This window comes from Aulonocara sp. 'chitande type north' Nkhata Bay, linkage group LG7, assembly GCF_057382095.1.
Source record: "Aulonocara sp. 'chitande type north' Nkhata Bay isolate Kocher_YH1m ecotype deep benthic linkage group LG7, A_spYH_male_GT1.1, whole genome shotgun sequence".
NCBI lineage: Eukaryota > Metazoa > Chordata > Actinopteri > Cichliformes > Cichlidae > Aulonocara > Aulonocara sp. 'chitande type north' Nkhata Bay.
The window spans coordinates 63,903,427-63,931,262 of NC_141350.1; the positions used below are offsets into that span (position 1 = coordinate 63,903,427).

The window sequence follows — 27,836 nt, forward strand, 5'->3', positions numbered from 1 at the left end:
TGTAGGACAAAACAGGAGGGTGCTGTAACGCTGGGACACGCCTCCTGCCTCCTCTCTCGCTCTCTCGCCCCCTCTCTCTCACTTACACACACACACACACACACACACACACACACACACACACACACACACACACACACACACACACACACACACACACACACTTTCTCACTCTTGATAACAAAGGTAATCTGGACTGATATGCCAGCCTTTGTTAAGTAGAAAGTCGGTACTGAGGGTTAAGACAAGGTTGCCTTCAGATAACTGTCTGAAACACACTTATCAAACTAATTCCGTGCGTGACTTAATAATCTATGGGCCGGTGTGTTTACACGGTTAAAAGTCAGCGCTGTTATCCACGTTTGCTTAGAGCTCTGTAGTATTTTTATTAATGTCACAGGTTTTATTCTTGAGATCAGTCTGGTCTACATGAGAACTGCAGTGAAGTCAAACTTGATATCTGGGATGTCAAATAATCAACAGTTATTAAGTTCGGTTGGAAATAGAACCGTCATCTCTCAGGTCAGCAAAAAGGGGTGAAAAAAGTGCGGTTGCCAAAATGCGCTATAATATTTCAAAGTCTTAACTACAGCTGATGAGAAACACGTCAGATTAGTTCCTGATCATCTCCATCTTTAACGCGACTTTCTGGCCTTTCATGATTTCTGCAGTCTTCTTCACTTTTCACTGTGAATCTGTTCACAGACTCTGAAGTGTTTGGAAGGGGATGTCAGGTCAGGCACATGCAAAATATTTTAACACAATTCCATATTGTCCAGTTTCTTCACAATGTAAATAGACGGATGTGTTCACAGATGTCTCACAGGAGTGGGAGGGCGGCACAGAGTGGGCCTCTTGTCTTCTCTTTCTTCGTGGTGGGTGGGTGGAGCTGACCTGCTCAGCCATGCAGCACACCTGTGCAGGTTGAGCTCAGGAGATTATCCAGCAGCCCCACCAGCTCCTCTCACTTTCTCTTCCTCTGGCTGACTGAGCGAGATACCAGTTTGCAGTTTGTGCATTTGCTCAGAAATGCAAACTGGCTCGTGACCGTCCACACGTTTAATGTTTGGTTTATTTATTTTAACTCAAATACTTCTCATCTAAAGACTATGAGGGTAACTGCAAGACTTGTCATTATAATTTCTGACGAGGTGGAATTTCATGTTTTTACTTTTTTTCTTTTTTGCTTGCAACTATGAGATTTTTTTGTGTGTGTTTTTGTCTGCCTCATTAGGTTAGTACAATCTCAAGGCACAGAGCAGAACCTTCAGTCTTTTGGCTTTGCTTACTGTGTCCCGCACAAGACAGAGAGAGCTAGAGTTGGAGCAGAGAGGCACTCGGACTGAGCTAAACCGCTGATGAAGCTCTTACTCAGCAGTGTTAAGACTGCAGTATGTATTGTTACTCAGTTTCATCTTCATAATCTCCACAGAGCCGAATGTTTTAGAGCTCAGCTGGATTGGGTAAAAAGCGGAAGGAAATCCATCTATTACACCCCGCAGGGTCCTCATATAGCGTCTGATCCCATAATCGGCTCTTTCAACTATTTCAGGACAGAATATGGTCGACCAAACTCGTAAAAGGATTTATGTGCATTAAGAGTGTTTTGGTGTGTGTGGTAGTGAACATATTGCATTGATGGCAAGCGTTGATCCCCAGCAGGCACCATTAGTCTGTTTGAGTACTGTCAGGAGTGATACATCAGGCCGGGTTTGTTGGTAAAATAACTGCTTAGGAAACCATCTGGGAATATGAACACACGCACACGCGTTAAGGCATGTGAGTGTGCGCACTTACTGGATACAGAACCATGTTCACATACGTTCTGGGCATGCGTTGCAAACAGTAGATTTGGATTAAGAGGACTGTGGGCTCTGCGTCTGGGATGCACGATAACGCGGAATGTTTTTCTTATCTTGGATCTTGTTTCCTGTGAGGTCACTGTGTCTGTCTGTGTGTGACCTGCAGACTTGTTATTGGCTGTCAGACGTTTGGAGTTTCCAGTCTCACCACAACAAATATGCCCACAAAGCCAGCTGTAGCATGAAAAACATTTTACTTCACAAAACGTCACGTTCACTGTTGATGAAAAATAAAATGTTGTAGTTGAGCTCAGTTATGGATAAAGCCTCAGTTAAATACAAACTTTTTAGTTTTAAAACAAATGAATCATTGTCTTAATAACGTGAACAATCAAAGATTTTTATGCATTTTTTTCTAACAAATTCTTAAAAGTGAAGTGACAGAGCAAATGCAGTTTCAATGGCGCTTTGGATGCATTTCTTTGAGTAGAGCTCCCTCTGGTGTTTTTAAGGGAAACTGCTTGGCTGACGTTCACTCTGTCTCAGCTACATCTGGAATTGTGGGTCCAGATGTTGTTTTATGTTTTGTTATGCGATTCTGATTGGCTGCGTCATTGACTGTTAATCATATACAGCTAGAGAAAATGTACTGACCATTAGCAAGGGGCACAGAAATTAAGAGGTCATCCTGATAGATCTCTAAGATGTAGCATCTTATAACCTCAACACTATGTGAATAAAAATTGTCAGTGCCAAAGACTTCCATTGTTTCCTGTAAGATCCTAAAGTCTTAAACATTGTTGGAGGTAATGCGTTGCTACAATCATATCACACTTGCTACCATGTGCGGTCACTTAATCCATATGTTCTCCATTGATCTGTACAACAGGAACAAAAACCCAATAAAATCTTTTCAGCAACAATCATTTGAAGCACATTACTTGAAATTCATTGTGTGTATCTGTTCTTTTAATGAGCGCAGGGATTAGTGCTGATATTTGAATATAAGGAAGTTCTAACTTTAATGTGAAGTAAAATTCATGTAAAGAACAACAAAAAGGTTTCAGCATATATTAGTTGTTCTTCAGTTTTGTTTTGAGCTGACTTGGCAGCTAAAAAATAATGGCAATAATTAAACAGGGTACAAGTACTTGAAAACACTGCTCCAGTATAATAAGCATACTATATGGTTACTTTCTTAGCCTATTTAAACTCCAGATGGTTCAGGTTTGATTTGCATGTTTTGTGCATTTGCGTGTGAGCTATGCATCGATACAGTTTGAGCTTCATAAGACATATGTGTGAACAATTCTTGAGTTCATAGTTCATTCAGTCGGTGTGGCAAACACAAAACTGGAATAAAAATCTTCCTGAATGGATTCTTGATGCAATTAACCAAAAAGGCTCTACATGGTCAAGATGTCTAGTTCATTGGCTCGAACTGCTAAAGTTTGTTATTGAGAACAGTTTTCTGCACCGGGCTGTAAACATACAGCATATTTTACAGTAGAGTTTCACATTTTTATATGGAAGTCTTGTATGGGAGGGTGTAGTTGGTTTCTTTTAATATATCAAAGCTTCTTTGAAAGCAAATTCCTAAAAAAACAGTGTGTGTCTCTTAATGCTGTGGGAGGTCTCATGACAGAGTCAACTTATAACAACGACTTGATTAACCTCAATCCTGAATTTTATCAAAAGGTTACAAAAAGGGGTTAAGCTTTAAATATTGCTGTCACCACTGAGCTGTAGCTCAGGAGGTAGCGCAGGGCACCTACTGATCGGAAGGTCGGTGGTTCGATCCCTGGCTCCTCCAGTCTGCATTTCAAGTATCCTTGGGCAAGATACTAACCCCAACTTGTTCTCCATCGGAGTATGAATGTGTATGAATGTCGTTAGAAAGCACTAAGTGTAGATTAAGTGCTTGTGAGAATGGGTGTGATTGGGTGAATGAGGCATGTTGTATAGAGCGCTTTGAGTACTCCGTGAGAGTAGAAAAGCGCTATATAAGAATCAGTCCATTTACCATTACCATAAATACTTGAAATGTAATGACAATAAAACTAATTGGAAAATACGAATCTATAACAGCTCTGCTGAAACCTCCCGTTGCTATTCTGTATGCAAAGAAGAATTCTGCATGTATCATGTGAATGCATTCAAGCTAAATTAATTAATGACAACAATAACAGCAAGTTCAGAGATGAGACTAATGAGAAAAGACAAAACCCACGAGCACAGTTTAGAACTGACCATTTATTTAAACTGAATAGCATATGCGTACAAAGTCTCTACAAAGCTAGAAAATATCTAACATACCTTTAGCCATGAGGGGGGAGAAAGTTACAAAGCAAAGATCAGACCCTGTGCAGTACCAATAGACACACATCACTAGCTTTTGGATTTCTCCTAAATGTACTCTCTTCACAAAATAGGATAAACATTAGAATATCAAAGATATACACAACATCTGTAATAAACGTTATTGTCACTTTTATACAAAGCACCTTATCAAAAACCCCTCGGTGCACGACACACGCGTGCTGCACCGGAGCGAAAAAGATTCAAGGCCATTTTGGAATTGATTACAGACAGGATTTCTGCGCCTCACGTGATCCGTAATAGAAGATAATATCCAACTTGCACATACAAGACGACATTAACAACACAGACGACGATGACTGAAAAACTCAGTGCTTCACTGGACTTTGTGACCTTTTGAACGACCTTTTAGACTTCACTGCTTTAGTGTTATTTCATTGTCACCACATATTCTCCAGCTGATTACAGCAAATGGACAGTTAACAGTTAAGCTGTGCAGCTGAGTCCTTGTAATGTTTAACGGACAGTTAGAGCATTTTAATGAGTCACAGTTTAAAGAAGCCTTTTCCTGACAGCCAAGATGGTAAGGGGCGTCCATTTTTGATTTTGTTTTTTTATGTTCATTAAGCGAGCTTTAATAAATCACTTTCCTCTTTACTTTGTGTCACATGACTGTCTTTGGTAAGCAGGTGCTAGATACTGTTTGGACAGAGGGTCATAGCTGCAGCTTTTGTTGGGCTATCACTTGCACGTTACGTGTCCATCCTCCTGCAGAAGGCCTAGTGTTCGGTCTACAAACAACAAATACTGGAGTGTGAGCCACAAGTCTGGGAAAGTCAAGAGCAGGGGAATTTCCTAGCGGGATGATTCACGAGTGTGAGGGGGGAAAGCGTGGTTTGTAATCCCGACAGACACCCACAGGGGTCTTTAGTTTAACAGAGTCAAAACCTAGTGGTTTTGGATAAACACTAATCCATTTCAGCACAAAGGCAGGAGACGTGAATCACGTGTGAGTCATAACTTGTTGAGGCTAAATTTTGAACAGCTGGCCATTTCTGAGCAAAGATGTGTCATTTGAGGTTTGAAGTTCCTACAAGTTACTGGATCTTCTGTACCGCAAAGCATTTTCGGCCAACATCATTGTATCAAGGTTTTCTTATTAAAACATAAAAATCTCTGGGCCTCATTTATTCACATTGCTTCATTTTTCCGACCTTCTAGTGTTTAAACAGATTCCCACATGTAAACAAAAAAAAAAAAAAAGAAATCTTTAAGAGCTGCAATGAGTTACAAATCATGGATTTTAATTCCAAGAGAAAGAAGCTTATCCAGATAAATCGGTAAACCTAGTCAGTGTAGCTTATTATAGCTGCCTTTTCAGTCTAACTTGAAAGAATCAGTTTGGCACTCTAACAAATACATTTCTTGTTCGGTTTGTTGTGTGAAAGCTGCTAATGCCATGAGTTTATCACACCATGAAAACATGTGGAAACAGCAAAGCTAAAAGTGAAACTGCCTACTTCTCAAAAGTATGCTTGGACTGCTGGAACAAGTCTGAGAGCAGGCAGTCTGACTCAGTTTTAATTCATTAATCTATTACTTTTTAAAACTAGCCTTCCAAACACCGGTGGTTGGGAATACGGGCCAAACTTGCAGAAAATCTGCAAAAGCTAATTATGAGTACGCTAAGCTAAGCTAACCAGCTATAGGTATGCGAATATATAACAAGACAAGATGATTTGAGAGCTGGTTGACTTTTAGCATTTCTTCTTATTTTTTAAACTGCCTAACTTGACTATATGCTTTTTTTTTTAAAACATACCAAACAAACCCAATATAATATGTGAATTTGCTAGCTTTAGAAGGGATTATGAGCACTGTTTCCACTTGCTTTCATTGCTATGCTAAGCTAAGCTAACCTGCTAGCTGTAGCTGTATCAGACAGAGATATTAAAGTTTTAAAAAGTTAATTGATGGCATCCACTACTTTTAACAGCGTCTATATAAAACAGATAATCAAAATGATTCTACAGCAGGTTTGTAAGAGCAGGTCGTCCAAACAGTGACAAGTCCAAACAATTGCATTTTATGAACGAGGCGCCAGGTAATATCTAGTGCACAAGCTCTGTCTACATGAATCCGTCATACATGTAATAAACAAATGCAAATACATGGAATAAATACTGCCAATAGATACCACATGAACAAGAATTTATCCCAAAGACATCAGAAAAAATTGAAAAATTAATCAGGACTGTCCACAAATTAAATTAAAGAACCACTTTTACATGGAATTTGGATAAACTGATCCCAGGACACAGAAAACAGGGGCATGTGGGACCAAAATGTTCCTGTACAATAAAATGTTTTTGTTTTTTTGTACCCATGCACCACCTACAACATCAAATTATCAGGACTTTTGGGAAACACAATAGAAATGTCTAATGCTGTTTCCAGCCAAAGGCACTTCATGCTGCTGGGCATGACACAGACAAACCACCAGACGACACCTGCTACAGTACACTCCATCGAGAGTTTTTGGTTTTTTAAAATTCATAAATTACTTTTTAAATATTATATAACCAGAAAAACCTGTGTTGTAGTGGTTGAGGGGAACTGTGTCATCTAGAGTTAAAATAACCCTGACACTGAGGTGAGAATGCTTCTGGTCAGGGCTGTCCCATCTAAATATGGATGTAATATTCAGGCTTGCTTGTATGGGCATGGTCATCACACTTACCTAAGATAACATTAAAGGGGACATATTATACTTTTCCTTGTTTTCCATCATATATAAAGTTAAAATGGTGGACACTTGGAATAAACTAGGCCAACATTTTAAATAATATGTCCGGGTATGTATAAGTAATCCCTGTGAACCAAAAGCTCAGGTTTCTGCTTCAGATAGCAAAAAAACAAAACAAAACAAAAAAAAACCTCTGTGTACAAAAGCCCCGCCCACCTGCTGAGCCTTCTGTTTGCAGGGAGTGGCCAATTAGAAGAAGTTGGGTTTAATAATGGGAGGCTGACTCAGACATTGAATGAACTGAAGGGCTACATCAAGGACCAAAATAAGATAAAGGAGGATTATTTTGAACTGTGACGCATGCAAAGCTACTCTAGGAGACTAAAAGAATGAAAATTTGGAAATGAACACAATAGGTCCCCTTTAAGTTGCAAAAGTAATTTACACAATAAAAACAGCAGTAAAACTTTTTTCCCTACGTGTACACCATGAATGGCAATGTATAAGGTTTAAAATTCACAGTGCTTTTCAGTAGACCAGAGTATGCTTCAGATTATAATCCTTAAGATCTGCAAACTCATATTAATAGTTGATCATAGTTTGTAATCACATTTCTATCTGTTAATCACCCCTCTGGTTGACAGCTGTCACGGTTTGGGATGAAGCCTGCAATTCCACGTTGAATCCATTTATGGAATCCAGTTTTAGCATTTCTAATGACGTCTCAGTGACGTCAGTTTCACCGTTTGCCGTTCTCCCACAGAGCTGGCATTTCCTACAGCTGCTGCTTCACAATAAAAGCCCACAAAACAGGATTCTGAAATCTTGAGGATTATAATTTCGTTAGTCTTTTAAGCAAAATAAAGAGTCACCTGTTGCACAAAAAAAGCTACCTGAATTGTTCAATTTCACTTATAGTTTCTTATTATTAACATAAGGTTTAGATAGTGATTGTGGAATTAAAATAGAATCTCTATGCTATTATCAATAAACAACTCCCCAAAGTTTAGAAGATTTTTTTCTTTTCTTTTTTTTGTAAAGAAAACATACAAAAAGGTAAAAATTTGATTTCTTTTTCTTTGGGACAAACCTCTTGTATAAGAATTCAGCTCACACAATTTGCAGTGTCCATCTGTACAAATCCACCTCTATATTCTACTATATGATAATGCAGTAGTGTTATTTCCTCCAGCTTTCTCTGCTTATTGATGATACACAGGGTCTGACCTTCAGCGCCTGTCAGTTTCCTGACAGATAACACACGGGGGGGAAATTATGAGATCTCACTCTCTCTGTTTTTTGTTGTTTTTTTGTTTTGTTTTTCTCCCCCTCTCTTTCTTTCTTCTCCCTGGGTCGACTTTCACCAAAACTCATGACAGAAACACCACTTTCATTTCCATCATCAAGATAGGAAAGAGAAAAAAAAGACAGAAAAGAGAAAAAACTGGGAGAAAGAGAAGAAGGAACCAATTAGTGGAGACGTGACATCCCCTGGTGATATCAGAGTCAGGATGTTCTTGGGGAAATGCACCAGGTCGATTCTGATGTGTTTTTATGGCTGCACTGCCACTGTGCTTTTTTTATTATCATTATAGCTAATGAGCTACCGATCACCAGGTTTGGAGTTAGTGTGGATATGCTCCTGTTGAGGAGGTTTCTGCGGTGTCACATCTGGTGTTAATTAAAAAAAATATTTTTACCCCCGTTATTTTCAGTGAAAATGCAGCCTTTTTCTTTTTTTCACGAATTTGTTTGGCTGAAACTAATTTTTAGAGACATTTTTAGCTCTGATGTCACAAAAAAGGAAAAAAAAAAAACACCAAGCAAAGGCCATACATGTGTTTCAACGTGAGTGTGTATATGTGTGTGTGTTATTCCTTGATGAGTCGATAGATGTGGTGCTGTGCTCCGTGCTCGTTGTTGGACACCTCGAACACACACGCCATACACAGCAACGTTTCCTGAGTGTCTCTGTTGCTCACCACCTGGAAACACACACACGGGAATGAAGAACACACAAGAGGTCAAGGTTAAGCACACTCGTATACATATATCATTCGAGATCAAGAACTGCACAAGTATACTTCTAAACTCTTATCCTCCTTAAGCCAACAACTAATATTTCAACATGTATTCACAGCTGTAGGATATAGAAGACAATATGCTTATACAAAGCACATGAAACAATTACAGCACCTGAACAAAAGCACTTTAAAAGGTCTACCAATGCAGAAAGGTGCCACTGAGAAATTCACATGCACAGTTTTAGTAGCACACTGAAGGTGCTGGTTTATGGAGAAAACCAGAGTTTGGTTAATCCCATTTGTTTTGGGGTTGTGTGATTTTTGCAAAAAAAGTGGATAAAGTAGCAGCGAGAGCTCTGCACAGACGCTGAAGAAGATTCTCATTATCTATTCCCAGTGAATGTAGTGTCACAGAGACCTGGCACCGGCTGGTGTTAAAGGGGACCTACGCTGCTCATTCCCAGTTTCATGTTTTTATTCTTGGACTCCACTAAGGTGGCTTTGCATTAGTTTAAAATCACTCTTGTTTATTTTGTACTGGATCTTGGTGCTGCCCCCAAGTTCATTCCATAGACTGTATATAAAAGTAGGTCAACACAGATGCTGACTAGTGAAATCCTGTTGTGAAGTCTTGAGCTACGCTTTTTCACTGCTGTCATCTTCCCATTTTAAAGCCAGACATGATGAGGGAGGGGTTGGTCTGCCTGGGAAACTGAGACACACTGAAGCTCATGCTGTAAGAACTGCTCCATCACCTTCCCTGCCTTATCTTCCCGTGTGTTTGATGGGAAGTAGGATCTTAATATACTCCTCTTTGCAACCAGCTTGATGAATCAACCACTTTGATGTTCCATTCCTTTTCCAGACCTAGAATCTGTGTGTGGCGGGGCGTGGTCTGTGGTGCCGTTGCAGGGGAGATGGATGCACGTGCACGACATCGGCAGTCACGCGTCGTTGGCTGGAAGATCTGCACTGGGTCCTGGGTTATTGTTGTTGGTGATGCGTGCGGCTGGCAGCGGGAGAGCTGAGGCCATTCGTGTGTGTTTAACAGCAACCGAGTTAATAAAGAGATGCTGAAAAGCACAAGCCTGTGGTCGGGTCCGTCATTAATGCCACACTGTACATCTTTGATATACAGTCTTTACCTTATCCACTCTCTAAAGCAAGCGGTTTTAGCTCTTCTCCCTTTAAAATCTCCCTCTCTGTAATCCAGCTTTCTACTGATTGGCTGTCAGTGTGAGATGATCATATTAAGGATATTAATAATTAGCTTCTATGACTCTGACATCACAGAGGTCTAAGAGTTTAAAAACTCAGTTTTTAGACAGGATGAAACCGGAGCTTTTATCTCATGGGGATTACCTGTACATATGTTGACCTCATTATTTGAAGCTTCATGTTTAATATAAGCAATCGCCATGATAACAGTAACGATATAACAGAGAATGAGGAAAAGCGGAAGAGACGTCCCAGACTTGGATTAACTGCATTAGTGTAACATTTTCACCCATCGAGAGAAGGAAGGTGGTAAATATATATTTGCATAACATAAACAGTACAGCACACAGAGAGACGCACCAGCAAAATAGTGAAGTTCTCCAGCACGCTGTTCATCATGTATTTCTCCGGCAGGTGTTTGAGCTTGTGGATGAAGTTGATCATGTATTCGCACATCGGCGAACGACTGATTCTGTAGACAAAACGCCCGTTTTCAAACCTCGCGTACTCCGTCTGTGAGAGAGGGGGAAGCAAAGGAAGATGCTTTAGCCAAATAATATTACACAACGCACCAATGAAAGGCACCTCCATCAGTTTTACACATCAAAAGCAGCTTTCTAGCGAAAAGCTCAGCCTTTGAAAATGGTTGTGTAACATTATGTGCAGCTGTGGAAAACTGTCAGGCCTGACATAATCATTTTTGCTAGTGTCATAAGGGATTATTTGATGCCATCGAGGGCTTAAGGTGAAGAAAATGAAGGATGTGGTGGTTTTAAAGCCCACATAGGGAGTTACAGGACATTTTGCAAGTATCAATATTTTTTCAGTCTGAATGCAGAAATCACCTGCTGTGTGAATAAACCCCACATGTTTCTATTTAGCAGTTATCCTCAGTCCTCACCTCAACCTTCTCAACCACCTGCTTGCCAAAGGAGCAGACCTTGGTGGAGCAGGTGATTGTCATGTTCTCCGAGCTCTCGTACTGGCTGGTCACACCGTAGAAGGCTGCGGGGTCGTCCTGCACGTTATAATTCAGGTCCGCCTGGAAACCACAGAGCAAAGACGACAACGCAAACATCAGGTCACAGAAAACAAGCACGTTTAGTCCTGTTGCTTTTCTGAAGCTAAAGTTTTCCGACAGTGCCCTCTGCTGGTACTGCACCATAAAAGGTCTCCAGAGGACGAGCAAATCCATGATTATGATGCTGAAACTGACATGAAAATGCAATGTGCAACCTTATTTTTCAGTACATGAAGTAAAAGAATCATCTCCGAGACTCTTCCTCCATCCATCAGTGCAGAGTGCTGTTTTAATTGGGCACTAACATGCAACATGAAACCTTGCATATGCATGTTTATCTCCTTAATCACCTCATAAAACAGTTAAAATGCAATTTGTTGTGTAATCTTTAGAAGAAGAAAAAATGTATTGTTGTAAAATGTGGGGATTGACCTTTATAACATCCACATTTGTTTTGTTTGTTTTTTTTATTTGAACCAAACCTTTATGCAGGTGTTTTATGAGACAGGAAAGAGGCAGGTACAGGGGGGAAACAGAAGAAAGAAACATTTTCTTATACAACTTTGTGCGACTGAAGTTGAAGCAGAAAAATGTTTAATCAGAGCAGAGAGAACACGCTGCACCTGGACTGCAGGCAGGGAGGAGCGAGGAAGGGTTTGTACTGTTTGTAATGAGTCCTCTGAGAAGCACCGTGCGTCTCGGGGCTCAGAGAACACACAAACACAAACACCATATGCTTACTCACTTACATTTACATCCATTCACGTGCACACAAACATCAAACCGTGCTCTATTAAAGCTGCAGATTATCAGAAACACACTCCATTGTGGTAGATCTGAGAGCTTTTTAATTAAATTCAAGGAAAGGCTCTCTACATGACACACACACTCTCTCTTTATTTGTTCGCATGCTGCAAGCACACCTCACCACTTCACAAGCCTGCAGGCTCCTGTCCTCTCCTGGATTATTTCTACTGTCCAACAACCTCCTCACCTCACAGTGATTTTGTCGGTTGACCAGCCCCACCCCAGAACAGGAGTTCTCCAGTCATGGAGCTTAGCAGCTGCAACTAACAGGAAGCCTTGGATTTCTGCTCATGTTGAAGCAGTGCAAGTGTAACACATGCAAAGAGGATGGTGTCGTTTTAGAATTACATTTATGACAATGACGGAAAGAGGAAAAGGTGTCGAGAATAGATCGTCTGCTGTAACATGAGCTCATCTAGCTAGCAAATCAGTGTGACTCCTACTAAGCTAACTTGCTTACGAATTAGGGCTGTGACAACATCTGATATCCAACTCGAAATGCTTGTGGTTAAAAAGAATTACACAATATCCACTTTATTTTACTTCTCCAGGCAAGGATTTTAGCTACTCTGATTAGCGACTAACAATACAATGTAGCCACACGGTCACAGAACATCAACTCAAAGGCCACCACAATGCTACAGCATAATAACTATGACATAGCATCATCAGACTGAAGTACTGTCTGAAAACATGAAGATAAAAGCCAGTATGTTTTTCCACCGTGAGCACTGAAAGCATCCAACAGCTCAGTTTGTCAATCACCAAATCCAATTACTTTAATTGACCCATTCATCTGAGATGATTCTAAGAAAAACTACTTACTACACCTTTACACACATTTAATTCATATTGCAAATGACAATGACGTTTTTATCTATAGATCACATTTCATTACATGTAAACTCAATCCACCTGACGCAGAAGATAGAGACATAAAAACCTGTGTATGTTTGCAATGCCTTAAGGCAGTCAAAGCTGCACAACAAAACAACGCCAACGCCTATTAAGCGAAGATCTGTGTAAATAAAAAGGTTTGGGGTCTGTTGTTGAATGTATGCACACATGTAACTGAGAAGAGAGTAGCTTGTTCCAAAAAACAGCAACACAATAGCTGAAAGCGTCCGCCTATGGCGTTATTTTTGTGCCACTATTCTGAGCGCACGTAAAAAAAGTTTGCAGGTGTAAGTGTTGCATTTTGAGGAGAAATTTATTTTGAGCGAAGAAAAGCTGAATTTGAGTGAACAAAATTCATTCCTGCAACGCCTGTTACCCACCAGCTGACCGGGTGGTCACTCAGGTTAAACATAATATATGAGGCTGAACTGACAAAAAATCACCGACTACACCACCAGGTATTATAGGAAAAACAATAAAGCCTTTGAACTAAAACAAACGCTGTTGTGACAGTGACGTACACTGTCTTGTTGGTATATATGTATGATTTATTTCACCTTCATGTTTCCAAACCGATATGATGAGCAGCAGCTTTTACAGCTGTGGCTCCAGCAAACATCAGCTGATACTAGAAATTAATTTTAAATAAATTCTAACAACAGCTGATCAAGCTTGAACGTGCTGCTGTTGTTGTTTAGCGCAACATCTGCTGGTTTCCTGTTTCTGGCGCAAAGTGGGAGATAAATAAACAAGAGAGACGATCAGCTGATCATTGATCAGTTTCATGATTGAAGTAGCAACAGGAGAGAGAGGGGAGAAGATGAGAGAAGAAGAGGCAGCTCACAGCGTAAAGACAGAATAACTCCAGCTTTGTGTCTTTTTCATTGTAGCTGAAGTCCGGGACTAATCGCGTTCCTTTTCCCCTCAATACGGATGTATTGTAATTGGTCCAGCCCAGAGTTGATCATGACGAATTGGCTAATCCACCACCTTTCATTGTTTATACAGTTACAAAAACAAACAAACATAAAAATGAAAAATCATCATCGGCTCACCGGGGCCGGTTCCAGTCCAGCTATGCGGTCAGCTGGTGGGTAACAGGCATCTCCGAAAACGTTAGAGCACTTATGCAAAAATGTGATGTCTTGATGAATCGAGCAGATATTAGAAGTTTACACAGCACCATTCTCGCATGAAAATATCTTAAAAGTTTATTTTCAGACTCAGAAAGAGCAATATTTCAAACTCCGCCACTCTGTGTTCCTCCGCCACTGCCTCGATTGAGTTTTGGACGAAATGGATTCTGGGATATTGCATTTTGTCATTTCGAGCTGATTGGAGACCAAAACAGCCAATCAGATTTTTTTGCATCCAAGTCTGTGATTGGCTGGTTTTGTGGCACAAATATAACGGTGTAGAGAAAGAGTTGAGCGCGCACGGGCAGAAATGTTTAGAGTGCGAGCAACACATTGCGAGCGAGTGCAAATGCAAAAACTGACCGAACTGAGGGGCTGCTATTGTGCGTTTGTATGGATAATAGCAAACACTGAAATACATTTTTTGCACGCAGCAATGAATTTTGTTCACTCAAATTCAGCTTTTCTTCACTCAAAATAAATTTCTCCTCAAAATACAACACTTGCACCTGCAAACTTTTTTTTACGTGCACTCAGAATAGTGGCACAAAAATAACGCCACAGGCGCCCACTTAGATCCAATTATTGTCATCTTACTGGGTTTTTTGTTACTGACTTTTTTTCGTAGAGGCTATAAATTATTAGTTTGAGAGTCGGATTTTTGGAAGTCCTATGGTACAGAGGAGTTCTGAGAAAGGACAGTAAAGTCAGCACACACACACACAGGTGAAAACAGCTACCTGTGAGTCTGGAGGTGAGCAGGTGTTCAAACAAAGCATCTGCGCTTTCATCAACCCACCACCTCCATATTCCAGGTGGACAGATGGAACTCACACAAGCACACACACACAGATGGAACTCACACAAGCACACACACACACACACACACACACACACACACACACACACACACACACACACACACACACACACACACACAGTGCTGCGTAGAAAAATAAGGGAACTTTCCCTGGGTGGGGGCAGAGGTGCATGGAATGCGGTTCTTGCTGACCCTACTCGGTGACGTCCAAAGCATTTTCAGGAGGAAAAAACATTAACCTTAGTCCAGAAATATTTTTAAGATATTTGACAGGTACTGGAAAAAAAAACTCAAGTAAACAGGAAACTGATTAAAAGTTTGTCTGCTTACCCAGAATTTGATCAGGTAGAAGGCGTTTTGTGGGCCCTTATCAAACAGCTCCTTCAGACCTCCCTTCTTCTCGGGGAACTTGTCGTAGATTTGCCGGATGTCCACACACTCCAGCAGCGGATCGCTGTAGCTCAGGCTGCTCTGGCTGATGTGCACAAAAAGGTGCTTGTTGTACTGAGAAGAGAGAAACATTTGAATCAGACGGACGCCAGAAATGTGGAGATAAACACACTGGGTACGCCTAAAGTTACTTCAAGGATCCTGCTATAACTTTTCACTGTAATTTTGAACCTAACAGAGAAACAGAAAAATATAAAGTTAGATCAGCAATCTGGTGGATTGTTAAAAGAAAGACTGCACGTCATCACAGCACAACCAAAAGCCAACAAGACCACAGAAGTCATTGAAAGTGCAACGAGTTATCTCCATGGTTTAGAAAAACAACTTATCGACATGAAACACAGTCAAGAACACTCTAAGCATGAATTGAGACGCTACCGTTCATCGAGGTTGTCAAGTTCTGCAACCAAGAGACAAGCTACTCTCTCCCCCCGAGGACCCAAAAAACCCTCAGAAATGTTTCTATCACTAGCTGTGATCTCAACCCAGCAGATCATGTTGTTCATTACTGAACTAATGGCAGAGAAAACACCCAAACAAGCCGCCACTGAAGGAAGCTGCAGTAAAGGTCTAGCAGAGCATCTCAAGGGAGGAAACACTCGATGGTGTCCATGGGTTCTCCACTTCAGGCAGACTGCAAATGGCTTTCATCCAAGCAGTGAAAAAATCCTCATAATACCTTTGAGCCTCTGAAAACAGGATTGTGTATAAATGGCTGTAATTCCTCAACAGTTAATGCAAATTTAGTGTTAATTCCCCTGAATTAAAGCTGAAAGCACTTCAGTCAGATCTTCGTTGTTTGATTTAAAGTCAAACGCTGCAGTCGCTGCACAGGCAAAGCTGCAAAAACTGTCTTTGTCCAAAAGATTAGGAACCTAAATGTGTGGTTATCATTTAATCGTTAAATTTAAGTCAGGTTTTATTAATTATAACAAACTGAATGCAAGCATAGCTGCTAGAAGTTATGGCTAAAACTACAAAATTAAACTGAGGGATAAACTGCTAATAATTCAACTGTAATCTCAGTATCCATGTAAGCTGCTGATTAATACGCTTATGTTGAAAGCAAACTTCAAATTTCTGAGCTCAAATAGAGGCTTTACTGACTTACTCCCACTGACCAGTTTCAGAACAGGACCACGGCAACTTTACTGGGCTGTTCTCTGACCTGCTTTTCTTAGACAGGGTGTGAGTTTGTTTGGCTTTGCAGCACAATAAATCATACAGTTTAATGCAATATTGGCCAGCTATACAGATCACAGAGGGCAAAAAACTTAATAGAAAGATCTGCTAGTCTGGTTGGTTAAAAAAAATACATAATTTCTGCATTTTTACCCAACTTTGTCTTTGCCTACTGATAAATCTGCATGTTAAATGTGACTTCAGTGGGATGGATCTACATTTAAGGACTCCATTTATTCCCACTAATGTAAATGATGCCGTTTGACAACAGAATCTATTTCACTGTACAACAAAGTCACTGTACAACAGTTTTTTTCCCACTAAGCAAACAAAAAGCAACAAGATGAATGCCAGCTGTCTATGAGCCCAAGGTAGAAAAATGGCAGTGAGTACGCAGCGTGGCAGGATGACAGATAGACTGAGCAGACAGAGAGATAAAGCTTTACAAAGGTTATTCATACTAGGCGACACACAAAGGGCTTTAACGCTGTTCTCTGCTGTGGGGTTATCTGTCATCTCTGTTTATGGGACAATAGGGAGTGCTTATTGTAGTCTGGTGCTGGATATGTGTGCATGTGTGCAGAGTAACTCACTGCCTCCTGGTCCCTCTGTGTCTCCAGGAAAGATGAAAACTCCACCAGTCGTAGTTTGGTGGTGCCGATGGAGCGACCCTGCCATGCCGGCTCTCGGTGCGTTTGGGCTGCACTGGGAGGTTCATAGCCTTGAACACACACACACACACACACACACACACCATTTAATCCCACTTCACCACTGCAACATGTTCAATCGTGCTTTTTAACGGGCTTAGCAGTAATGTAAACGTGTAAAACTTTAAGCCATTACTGGAGGCCCGAGGACAAAAGCCGGCTGAGGTAAAGGCGAGGCACTAAAAAGCGGTTAACAACAGTATATGTAAAGGGGTAACAATGCAGGGGCCACAGCGAGACCCCCGGTTGCTGCCTCAAAACTCACTCGCTCCATTTTCAAAAACCTCGCCACTCTCGTCACTTAGTTTCATGCTATTGTAACTAGCACACCCCATCATCCAATCTGAAGAGAGGAAGCTCAACAGTGCCGGGTGAGCCAAGTGACGCGGCGCCTTCTTAAATTCATGAAACGTAACTTTTGTTGACCTCATCTGTGGTCAGTCATGTGGCTGGCTCAGTTCTGGCTCAGTCTTTTTCTGATTTGTCATGAGTGGATAAAAGATTAGAGATGTTTTGGGGCATTTCCAGTGGCCGTGGTTACCTAATTTTCTGACAAACTGTCAAATTTTAACTTTTTCAAGTCAAGCACGCACTAAGGAACTCGTTAGTTTGGGTGCCCTGTTCCACATTTGAGAGGACAGGCCACGCAGCTGAGGTTGTTTTCCACTCTGAAACAGCAAAGCTAACAAGGTGTGTGCAATCAACAGGTCAGCCAATAAAACTAACTTTTGTCATTTCATTAGTTTTTCATTGTTTGACAGGATCGTAATATAAAAATTAGGTAATATATTTAATAAAAATATTAAAAATGAGACCACCTCCAACTTTCTCAGTTGGTACCATCATGTAGCGATGGTGAACAGAGGCCACGCTAAACCGAAACTTGCTGAAGAAACTGGCTGTGCGCTGCTTGTCTGTCATCTTAACCTCAGTGACGTTGTTCATTCCTCGCCACATATCTCTTGTGGTCGCGTGTGGCCTCCAGCTTCACCCTTACGTGGACTCTCACTCTCCTCTGGGAGTTCACTTCTTCCCTGTCACCTTAAAGTGTTTCTTCTTTATACTAAGCAGTTTTTGTGGATGGCTGCGGCTCAGGAGGTAGAGTGGTTTGTCTACTAATTGGAAAAGTGGTTCGATCCCTGGCTCCTCTGACACCTGTATGTCAAGTATCCTCGGGCGAGATACTGAACCCCGAGTTCTCCTGATGCATCATTTTTTTCAGTTAGGCAAAGAAAAAGCACTTTTGTGAATGTGTGTGTGAATGAGGCTTGGAGTAGAAAAACACCAAGAGCTTAAATTGAATAGAAAACAAGTACAGTCCATTTACCATTTCTTTTAGGTCACTAGGTATCCCAGGCTTGGTCTCAAAGTAGCATACAGGCCTGGCTCGTATCATCACAAAATTGGATCTATTCTTTGATGCAGCCAGTCGAACTAATAATGTCGTCTGATGTAGATTCCAGACTGTAGACTCAAAGCAGCTCCTCTGGATAAAGGTTGTAACAAGAGGAACCAACTTCGGTGTGAGCAGCACTACATTATGGACACGTCACTGGGTATAGTTGTCTTTCTTGCTAACATTATCGGCAGCAAAATCATATCCGAGGGATATTTCTATCTGGATAGCTTGCCAGCTGTTTAATGGCAGATGTATAAGTTGACTTTTTGCAGTAATAGTCAATGTGTGAGCACGAGCTGCACACTAATGTCCTCAACACTGGAGTTCACTCAGCGGCAATGGAGGTCATTATTGATAATGGTTTTCTGAGGTTACACAGAGTTTTTAAGTTGACAGGACCAAATGAGCGCTGCTTGCTATCCTGCTACTCCTTGTATTAAAGGGTATATGGCTCCAAGATTAAAATTACTAGCATTTTCAGGCAGTAAACAGACAGGCTCAGCAGCTGCACGCAAGCTGCAAAAGCTATGCCAAGCAATCAAAGTGCAATTTTCCCAGAAATTGCACTTTCCACCTGATATTTTCAAAGCTGCTTCTAGAAAAAGCAACACAAACTTTTAGTACAGATGACGTAAGAAAAGTCAGATCGACACCTTTTCCCTCTCACGACCTCTTCACGATACAAAAGCGGGAGTGCTGGAGACCCAGGTGTTCAGACAGATTCAAAAACCATCCTGTAGTGAGGCAGCGGTCTAAATGGCAGGAGACAGGACTGCGAGTCCGCTTTAAAAAAAAGAAGATAATTGCGCTGTGGTCCGTCTCACCTGAGATCGTGGTGGTCCCTGCTGTCTGCACAGAGTAGGCTTGCTGAGAGAAAGGCTTGATGCTGAGAGAAACAGAGACAGAAGCAGAAAGGAAGCATTGTCACTGTACTTACATTATACAGCGAGGAAGTCTGCTGTGCGTCTTGTATGAACAGTAGTAGAAGCACAGAGATCAAGAGCAGCTCCGAGTTCAGTAAAAGCTATACCAGCCCTATTTCCAACCATTATCATCATCTCACGGGCACGTAAGAGCAGCAGGTGATGAAATGAAAAGGGGGTTTGAACTTGGTGCAGCTAGCCATGTGAACAGAAACTAGGCCAAGAAACCAGCTTAACCATGTTGGAAATCAAATGTACCGTTATTTTCTAAGGAATTGGAAGATTCCACGTGTCACTCCTGCAAACTAATCAGATTTATGACTTCTGAATTGCCACCTTGTTTAAACATCCATTCATTTATTCTGATTGCATGCATCTGGATGTGTCTGCGAGACTCTTGTTATGATTCTGTGTGCTGCAAAAAATGCATCAATAACTTTAAGCCAAATCCAGACTGACAACACTGAGAAATCTTTGTGTGTTTGAGTTCTGGCTTGTCATATTTCAAAAAGCACTTAGTAGTAAATGGGATGAACCCTCTCTGACATTTCAAAAACATAGCGAGTACTCAGTAATAATGTCTACAGTCAGAGGAGTGAAAAACTCCTGATGTGAGGGTTTACAAGTTCACTTAAATGAAACAAAGTGCATGTTTCACTGTGTTTAGTACAGTTAGTGGTTAGTATGGCCACTGTCGGTGAAAATGGAAATTACAGAGCAGTTTAAGATTTAAAAACTTACAAATTTAGAAGACATCTCATAGATTTTTGGGGGGAAAAATAGGTATTTTTTTCTCTTGGTCAACGAACTATATTGTGTTACTTTGCAAAGGTGTAACAACCTCTTCACACCAGTGCTGCTGCCGGTGCTTGACATGTGTTATGCCTCCAGTGGATGAACTAATCAAATTTTAGCCTTCTTGGCAATCGGATTAAGCCATAAGAAATTACCCGTGATTTTAGAATGACCTGTAACCACATTGAGCATACTATCAGAAGCATCCCGGCTTCACGGTGCTGTAAATTGGGCCTATTTAGAAGAAAACAATACGCTGATTTGGGAGAACTGACAGCTTATCAAGTTCCTTGACTTAAAAACGAAAATCTCCCAAGTGTTTGCTTGTGAATTCTTAACTTTATCGACAGATTTTACTTTCAAATCATCGCAATCTTTCCATAAAGTCGTGAATTGATCTCAAGTTATTTCTCAAATCCTATCCCACACCTGCAGACCAGTCGCTGTTATTTCATTTTACTACAAAAGGGCATAATATGCATGATAGTTTGCAGTTGTGCAAGCATGGACAAAAGAGAAAACATGTAAAGTTGGATGAGAACGTGTAAGGTGACTGCGACTCACTCTTCTGCGGTGGAGCTGGACTGTCCTCCAGGAATCATCCCCTGCCACAGCTGGAAAGTACACACATGCACATTAATACACTGGACTGAGAATGCAAACCATGCATGCAATGCAATCTCTGCATGTTTTTTGTGCACTGCCACTTCAGATTGCTTTATTTCTATTCATCCCCTACTCCCTGTATTTATTCACAGAGAATAAATACAGCACATCTGTGTATGTATGCATGTATGTATGCACGTGTGTGCGCAAGTATTACCTGTGCATTAGCAGGGAAGCTGGCACGGACTATCCCAGGCAGCAGCTTGCTGTGTATGGCCGTGGCTGAGACGATCTGAGCAGAGGACATGGAGGAGATGCTCTGCAGAGCTTTCTCCTTGGCATTCTGGTCCTGCATGTAAACAAACACCACACACTCATTAACATCGTCATTCCTCTGAACATTGTCATTACCGTGCAGCTTGTGCAGATCAGCAGTGAGTCATAAAAAGCCGGAAAATTCATGAAATTGAGAAGAAGAATCTGAATTGTCTTGAATAATGGAATCTTAAATATTAAAGCTTGAGGGGAAAACACTGTCCCTGTGTGACTGGATGTGATCAGGCTGCCACTTTCCTGCTACTTTTTGATTGCACAAATTAACGTACAGCAATTTAAGTAAACTGCCCAACATGGAGCAGCTCATTTGCCAACAAAACACCGTGTAGCTCCAAGCGAACAATTACAGGAGCTTCTTTTACACCCTTATCAGGGTCAGACTACATTCTTTCGTATCTAAATCTCTTGCTTTGTAAAAAACTGTCCCTGTGACGTTTCAGAGCGATTCAGGGGACAGGGCTTTGTCTTTTTGTGCATGTCATTTGGGTGTGGTGATGTTGCTTGTGGCCTCGAGGGAAAATCATGGCGACATGAGTGGTGAGCGGCGAGGACAAAGTGTACAGCAGAGCTGAATGTGCTTCAGACGGCGCGGTGAACATTGCTGATCAGAGCTGCTGCCTCGGGGCAAACGATAACATATAGCAGATTTATAAGCTTGATGGTGTGGGCTTATTTATAACGTGAACAAAAAGGCAGCATGAAACTCATGAAACAGCTGAAAGAAATGGAATTAGAGCCACTGCCATAGCTGGAGAATCACTAATTGGCTGCTTCACTCAAGTTAATTGGCACTGAGAGAAATCTCTCCTCCTAGGGGAGGTAATAACATTATAGGAGGCACTGAAATGGGAATCATGCTGGATTTTCATATTAAATACCAGGAGCCATATGGGTATGATAACCACCTTGACCTCAACTCATTCCTTCAAAATCACCAATGATCCTGTTCCTGTTGAATGAGGAAGTATTGTGAAATCCACACAAAGAGTCGCATACGTAGTTTGATTTTTAATAGATGATCAGAAAATGTATTAAATCTGCGAAGCAGCAAATGTTACTCGGACAGCAGACACACTATCTGATGATCTTGTATCTTGAATGGTCTCATGGTCTGGGATGTGATCTACACTGAGCTCACACTTTCCCCATTCTTCCCACTTTTCTACAATATTTCGGTTTTCTAAATGGTCAAGTGTTACGCACAGAGGGTGGCAAAGAGGACAAACTCCACCGAAACTCACCGGAGCATTGGTTTTGGCAGAACAAAAGATCAAGCTCAGCCAGCAGTACCGGTAGCTCAGTCGATCTCAATCCCTGCCCACGTACGCTGACGCCTAAGCTGATAACCATCTTCACAACCAATTGGGAAATCTTGCATGTGTAATGATACCTGCATACAGTTGCTGCCTGCCCTACAAACTACTTTGCAACCCATTTCCTGCCATTTCTGTCCTAATCAATCTCACAGGTGGCTTCTAGGTGCTGTTAAAACCTTCAGGGGCTACAGGTCAATTCATTTTAATGGATTAGTGACGGGCTCTGTGACCTAATCATCTGATCAAGCCTTCATTTTACTCCAAAGACTGTCATACAACCTTTTGGCCATAAGAGCCATCCATATACACAGTTAATCACGTCACACGTTACAGTCACGTAAGAGATGCGTGCAGCTCTTCAAGAAAGCCACGTGGTGACGAAATTAGCACTCACACATACACGTTTGTCTGTTATAAAACGTGTACGGCCCAAGAACTCGCGAGCATCATCAGTGGCGTGATCTCATGTAAGATTGTCTACGGTTAAAGAGGTCTTTCCACCTCCTTTGTTGACAATTACCAACTTATTTGTGGGTTAAAAGGTATAATATTCAAGAACTGAAATGAATGTATAGACACATAAAGAAGTACTTGCTCTCAATCGTCACTTATACCCCACTAGAAGCTTTTTGTCATTAGATGTGTAACCAATTAGAAAATTGTTAAGGGGGGTAAAAAATAAATAAATAAATCAGAAAGCAACACTAGAGACATGCACAATTTTTCCTAAACATATAGTGTATCATCAACAAAAGGATCTATATGAGTTTGAATAACCTTTATTATAAACTTCAATTAACCATCTGTTGTTTCTTTTATGAAAGCAAACAATTGTTCTCATTCCGACTGCTCTTCTCGGAAAACAAGCGCTCCCTTGTTGCTTTACATAAAGTTAATTACAACCAACTGTGAGGAAGAAAAGGAAAGAGGGGTGAAGAAGGACAAGATACTAAGGACACGAGATTAGCAGACTCAAAGAGAGAGAGAGTAAGAGGACAAGGACAAAATAATGTATGGATACAAGAGAATGACAGGAAGAGGAGGAAACATGAGAGAGTGAAAAACCTAAACAGACCTAATTATACACCTAGGAAACTGGTGTCAACGTGACAGGCGTCCTCCCAGCTATAGCGTCACATTAACAAGCAAAGAGCAAAGCAGCCAGCTACAGATTCCCACTGCTTCTTCAGGACAGCTTCAGAGACTCCAAATTTTAAAAAGTGATTTTTCTTTCATTCCATTTCTTAATGTTAACGTAGAAAAATCTGTTTGCAGTTGTGTGGATGATGCTGTTTTCACTCTGTTCATCCACTGTAGTCATCACAGCAAATCCTCACTAATCATCTGTGTTTATAGCAAACAAACTGGAAAAGAAAAAACAGCAACACTTCCTGAGCAGCAGAGGATTTTTCTGGAAACGTTTCTGTGCGGTCTCTTACCTTTAGCTTGGACTGAAATTCCCTGGATTTTCTTCGGGCCAATACTTGGATGTGACTGGATACCTGGGGGAGAGGAGACGAGAGGAGAGGACGAAGTGAAGGAGGGGTTGAAGGGTAGGAAGGAGAGGAGGAAGAACCAAACAGTGAGTTGCCATGGTTATGAAAGGACTGTTGCTACACTGGAAGGGTGCACACACACACGCACACACAGACACACACCTACCTCCCCTGACAACAGTGAATAGACCCATCTATGCACATCTTTTGAGCAAGCAAAATGACACCTGGGAACACGGGCCAAGAGCTCAGATACAAAGATTACACTTCACTGACATGCAATAATTAAAAAATAAATAAAAATCCAGACACCCAGTTAGTGTTTCTCAACAGACGGGTGGTATAATCTATCATTCTCCTGTATTTATATCATTGCTCAACTTGTAACAGTAGCGCAGCTGCTAGGCAGTTAGTCGGAAAATACGTTCCTGGTTTCCTTTCTAGTAGCACAGAGAAGATGTCACATTTGGTTGTTGTGACAACAAACACAACACTTTCCAACACAGTTTATTTGACTGGACGACCGTTATGTTAAAATGAAATGAAACTGCAGAATAAACACATTATATATGGCACACAATATGACATAATACACATATACTCCAATTAAAATCCATCAATGGAACATAACCATAGTCAACAATATGAGGTCCAAAATGCACGTGTATATAATATAAAAGGATGGTTGGTCGTCAGTAAAACTACAGTTATACAGTGGGGCAAAAAAGTATTTAGTCAGCCACCGATTGTGCAAGTTCCCCCACCTAAAATGATGACAGAGGTCAGTAATTTGCACCAGAGGTACACTTCAACTGTGAGAGACAGAATGTGAAAAAAAAATCCATGAATCCACATGGTAGGATTTGTAAAGAATTTATCTGTAAATCAGGGTGGAAAATAAGTATTTGGTCAATAACAAAAATACAACTCAATACTTTGTAACATAACCTTTGTTGGCAATAACAGAGGTCAAACATTTACTATAGGTCTTTACCAGGTTTGCACACACAGTAGCTGGTATTTTGGCCCATTCCTCCATGCAGATCTTCTCGAGAGCAGTGATGTTTTGGGGCTGTCACCGAGCAACACGGACTTTCAACTCCCGCCACAGATTTTCTATGGGGTTGAGGTCTGGAGACTGGCTAGGCCACTCCAGGACTTTCAAATGCTTCTTACGGAGCCACTCCTTTGTTGCCCGGGCGGTGTGTTTTGGATCATTGTCATGTTGGAAGACCCAGCCTCGTTTCATCTTCAAAGTTCTCACTGATGGAAGGAGGTTTTGGCTCAAAATCTCACGATACATGGCCCCATTCATTCTGTCCTTAACACGGATCAGTCGTCCTGTCCCCTTGGCAGAAAAACAGCCCCATAGCATGATGTTTCCACCCCCATGCTTCACAGTAGGTATGGTGTTCTTGGGATGCTACTCTGTATTCTTCTTCCTCCAAACACGACGAGTTGAGTTTATACCAAAAAGTTCTACTTTGGTTTCGTCTGACCACATGACATTCTCCCAATCCTCTGCTGTATCATCCATGTGCTCTCTGGCAAACTTCAGACGGGCCTGGACATGCACTGGCTTCAGCAGCGGAACACGTCTGGCACTGCGGGATTTGATTCCCTGCCGTTGTAGTGTGTTACTGATGGTGACCTTTGTTACTTTGGTCCCAGCTCTCTGCAGGTCATTCACCAGGTCCCCCCGTGTGGTTCTGGGATCTTTGCTCACCGTTCTCATGATCATTTTGACCCCACGGGATGAGATCTTGCGTGGAGCCCCAGATCGAGGGAGATTATCAGTGGTCTTGTATGTCTTCCATTTTCTGATGATTGCTCCCACAGTTGATTTTTTCACACCAAGCTGCTTGCCTGTTGTAGATTCACTCTTCCCAGTCTGGTGCAGGTCTAAAATACTTTTCCTGGTGTCCTTCGAAAGCTCTTTGGTCTTGGCCATGGCGGAGTTTGGAGTCTGACTGTTTGAGGCTGTGGACAGGTGTCTTTTATACAGATGATGAGTTCAAACAGGTGCCATTCATACAGGTAACGAGTGGGGGACAGAAAAGCTTCTTACAGAAGACGTTACAGGTCTGTGAGAGCCAGAGATTTTCCTTGTTTGAGGTGACCAAATACTTATTTTCCACCCTGATTTACGAATAAATTCTTTACAAATCCTACCATGTGGATTCATGGATTTTTTTTTCACATTCTGTCTCTCACAGTTGAAGTGTACCTCTGGTGCAAATTACTGACCTCTGTCATCATTTTAAGTGGGGGAACTTGCACAATCGGTGGCTGACTAAATACTTTTTTGCCCCACTGTAGTTACATCAGAGGTTAGCTTGCGCATGTTGGCTTACAGCTCCAGCTGCACTATCACACTTACCGGAGCTTTACTAAGCACACGCATCTTTACCTCGAGGTAACAATGATACAAGTAAAATCAGGATCAGTAACCAGCGTGGCCAGTGTTGGGAAGGTTACTTTTAAAATGTATTCCACTACAGATTACAGAGCACATGCCCCAAAATGTATTTTATAACGTATTCCGTTACGTTACCCAATGAGATTAACGTATTCTGAATACTTTGGATTACTTAATATATTATCATGCTTCTTACAACTACATGAATGTGATTTATTACTATTACTGAAGGTTATTCGCCATACCAACACCAACTAGATGTTTAAATCTTAATATAAATGAGTAACAGTAGGTGGACATTAGGTAAGGCTGCACTTTTTGCAGCGATCTCGTATAGAAAACTATTCCTCCCCAACACTGAGTATAGCTGACTGTAGCTGCACCTGAATGGGCTTTTTTTGCACTGCTGAATCAACAGCTAATCGGGGAAACAATATTCTTTAAATCTCTGTGCTTTTTTCCGACAGTTGGAGATCTTTTTTTTTTTCCAAGCTACTCTTTGTATAATGGGATACGTGGCGATCCATACTGTAGGCGGCATGACTAGATTTAAAGCGCACTCCCATTATTACCTGTTTCCTTGTTCGCGTCTTCCCCGTTCGGAGTTTGATGTATCTGGCTATCAGCTCGTTTCGACCTGGAGGCACAAGACACAGAACATAGTAATGAAACATTATGCATGCCCACATGCATGTTAAACCCCATTTGACCGGTCTTTCGTTTACGCGGACAATCGCACGCAGAAATCATATGACCCTGACAAACAACTTAGTGGCTGATTTAGAGCTGTTGACCCAGCGGCCTGGTTGACGTGCAGTTTCACATAGAAACGCTGTAATCACCGATACCCCTGTTGAGCCGTCCACACATACACACATGCACATAAAATCACACACGCCACGGCCCTGAATACACATGACCCAACAATACAGGCATTCATGCGGACCGGCCGTCCCCTGATTAAAGGAGCCAGCAGGCCAGCTGTACCCGTGTTTACGCGTGCACACATACACGCACACATAAAGACACACACACACGCACGCACGCTTACGATGCTGAATAATTCAACCCATTCAATGGGGAGCACAGCAGACTCAGCATGACCTGGCTAGTATAGATTAGCCAGGGAGAGGGAGGCAGTGAGAAACAAAGCAGAAAAACACAACTTTTACATCCAGAGAAACTGCGAAGGGGAGGGGAGGGGTCGTTTGCACATATTAACTTAGGCCTGCTCCGCCTGGCTATATTACAGCTTTACAGTCCTTAGGAATTAAGGACGACAGACCATTTTACAGATTTCAGGAAATTATGTAATTTGACTGTAATTTTATTTGCTAACAAGCAAATGCGGTTCAGTTTGGTTTGGTTTGGTTTCGCTCCCGATCTGTTCTCTGTTGCAACCAAGTGGAAAACC

General features: G+C 41.4%; 1 protein-coding gene across 1 annotated transcript in view; it reads right to left on the bottom strand.

Annotated features, from left to right (window-relative positions):
- Positions 1-4,050: 4,050 nt before the first annotated feature.
- The window catches only part of tead1a (TEA domain family member 1a), a 50,226-nt gene continuing 26,440 nt past the window's right edge, over positions 4,051-27,836 (bottom strand). The window contains exons 3-12 of the mRNA XM_086301918.1: positions 26,995-27,059; positions 23,947-24,009; positions 21,073-21,204; positions 20,814-20,863; positions 19,356-19,417; positions 17,016-17,143; positions 15,121-15,294; positions 11,011-11,151; positions 10,470-10,622; positions 4,051-8,852 (exon numbers count right to left, since the gene is read on the bottom strand). Coding sequence (XP_086158044.1) covers positions 8,739-8,852; positions 10,470-10,622; positions 11,011-11,151; positions 15,121-15,294; positions 17,016-17,143; positions 19,356-19,417; positions 20,814-20,863; positions 21,073-21,204; positions 23,947-24,009; positions 26,995-27,059 — 1,082 coding nt within the window. The 3' untranslated portion in view covers positions 4,051-8,738. The remainder of the gene's footprint in view (positions 8,853-10,469; positions 10,623-11,010; positions 11,152-15,120; positions 15,295-17,015; positions 17,144-19,355; positions 19,418-20,813; positions 20,864-21,072; positions 21,205-23,946; positions 24,010-26,994; positions 27,060-27,836) is intronic.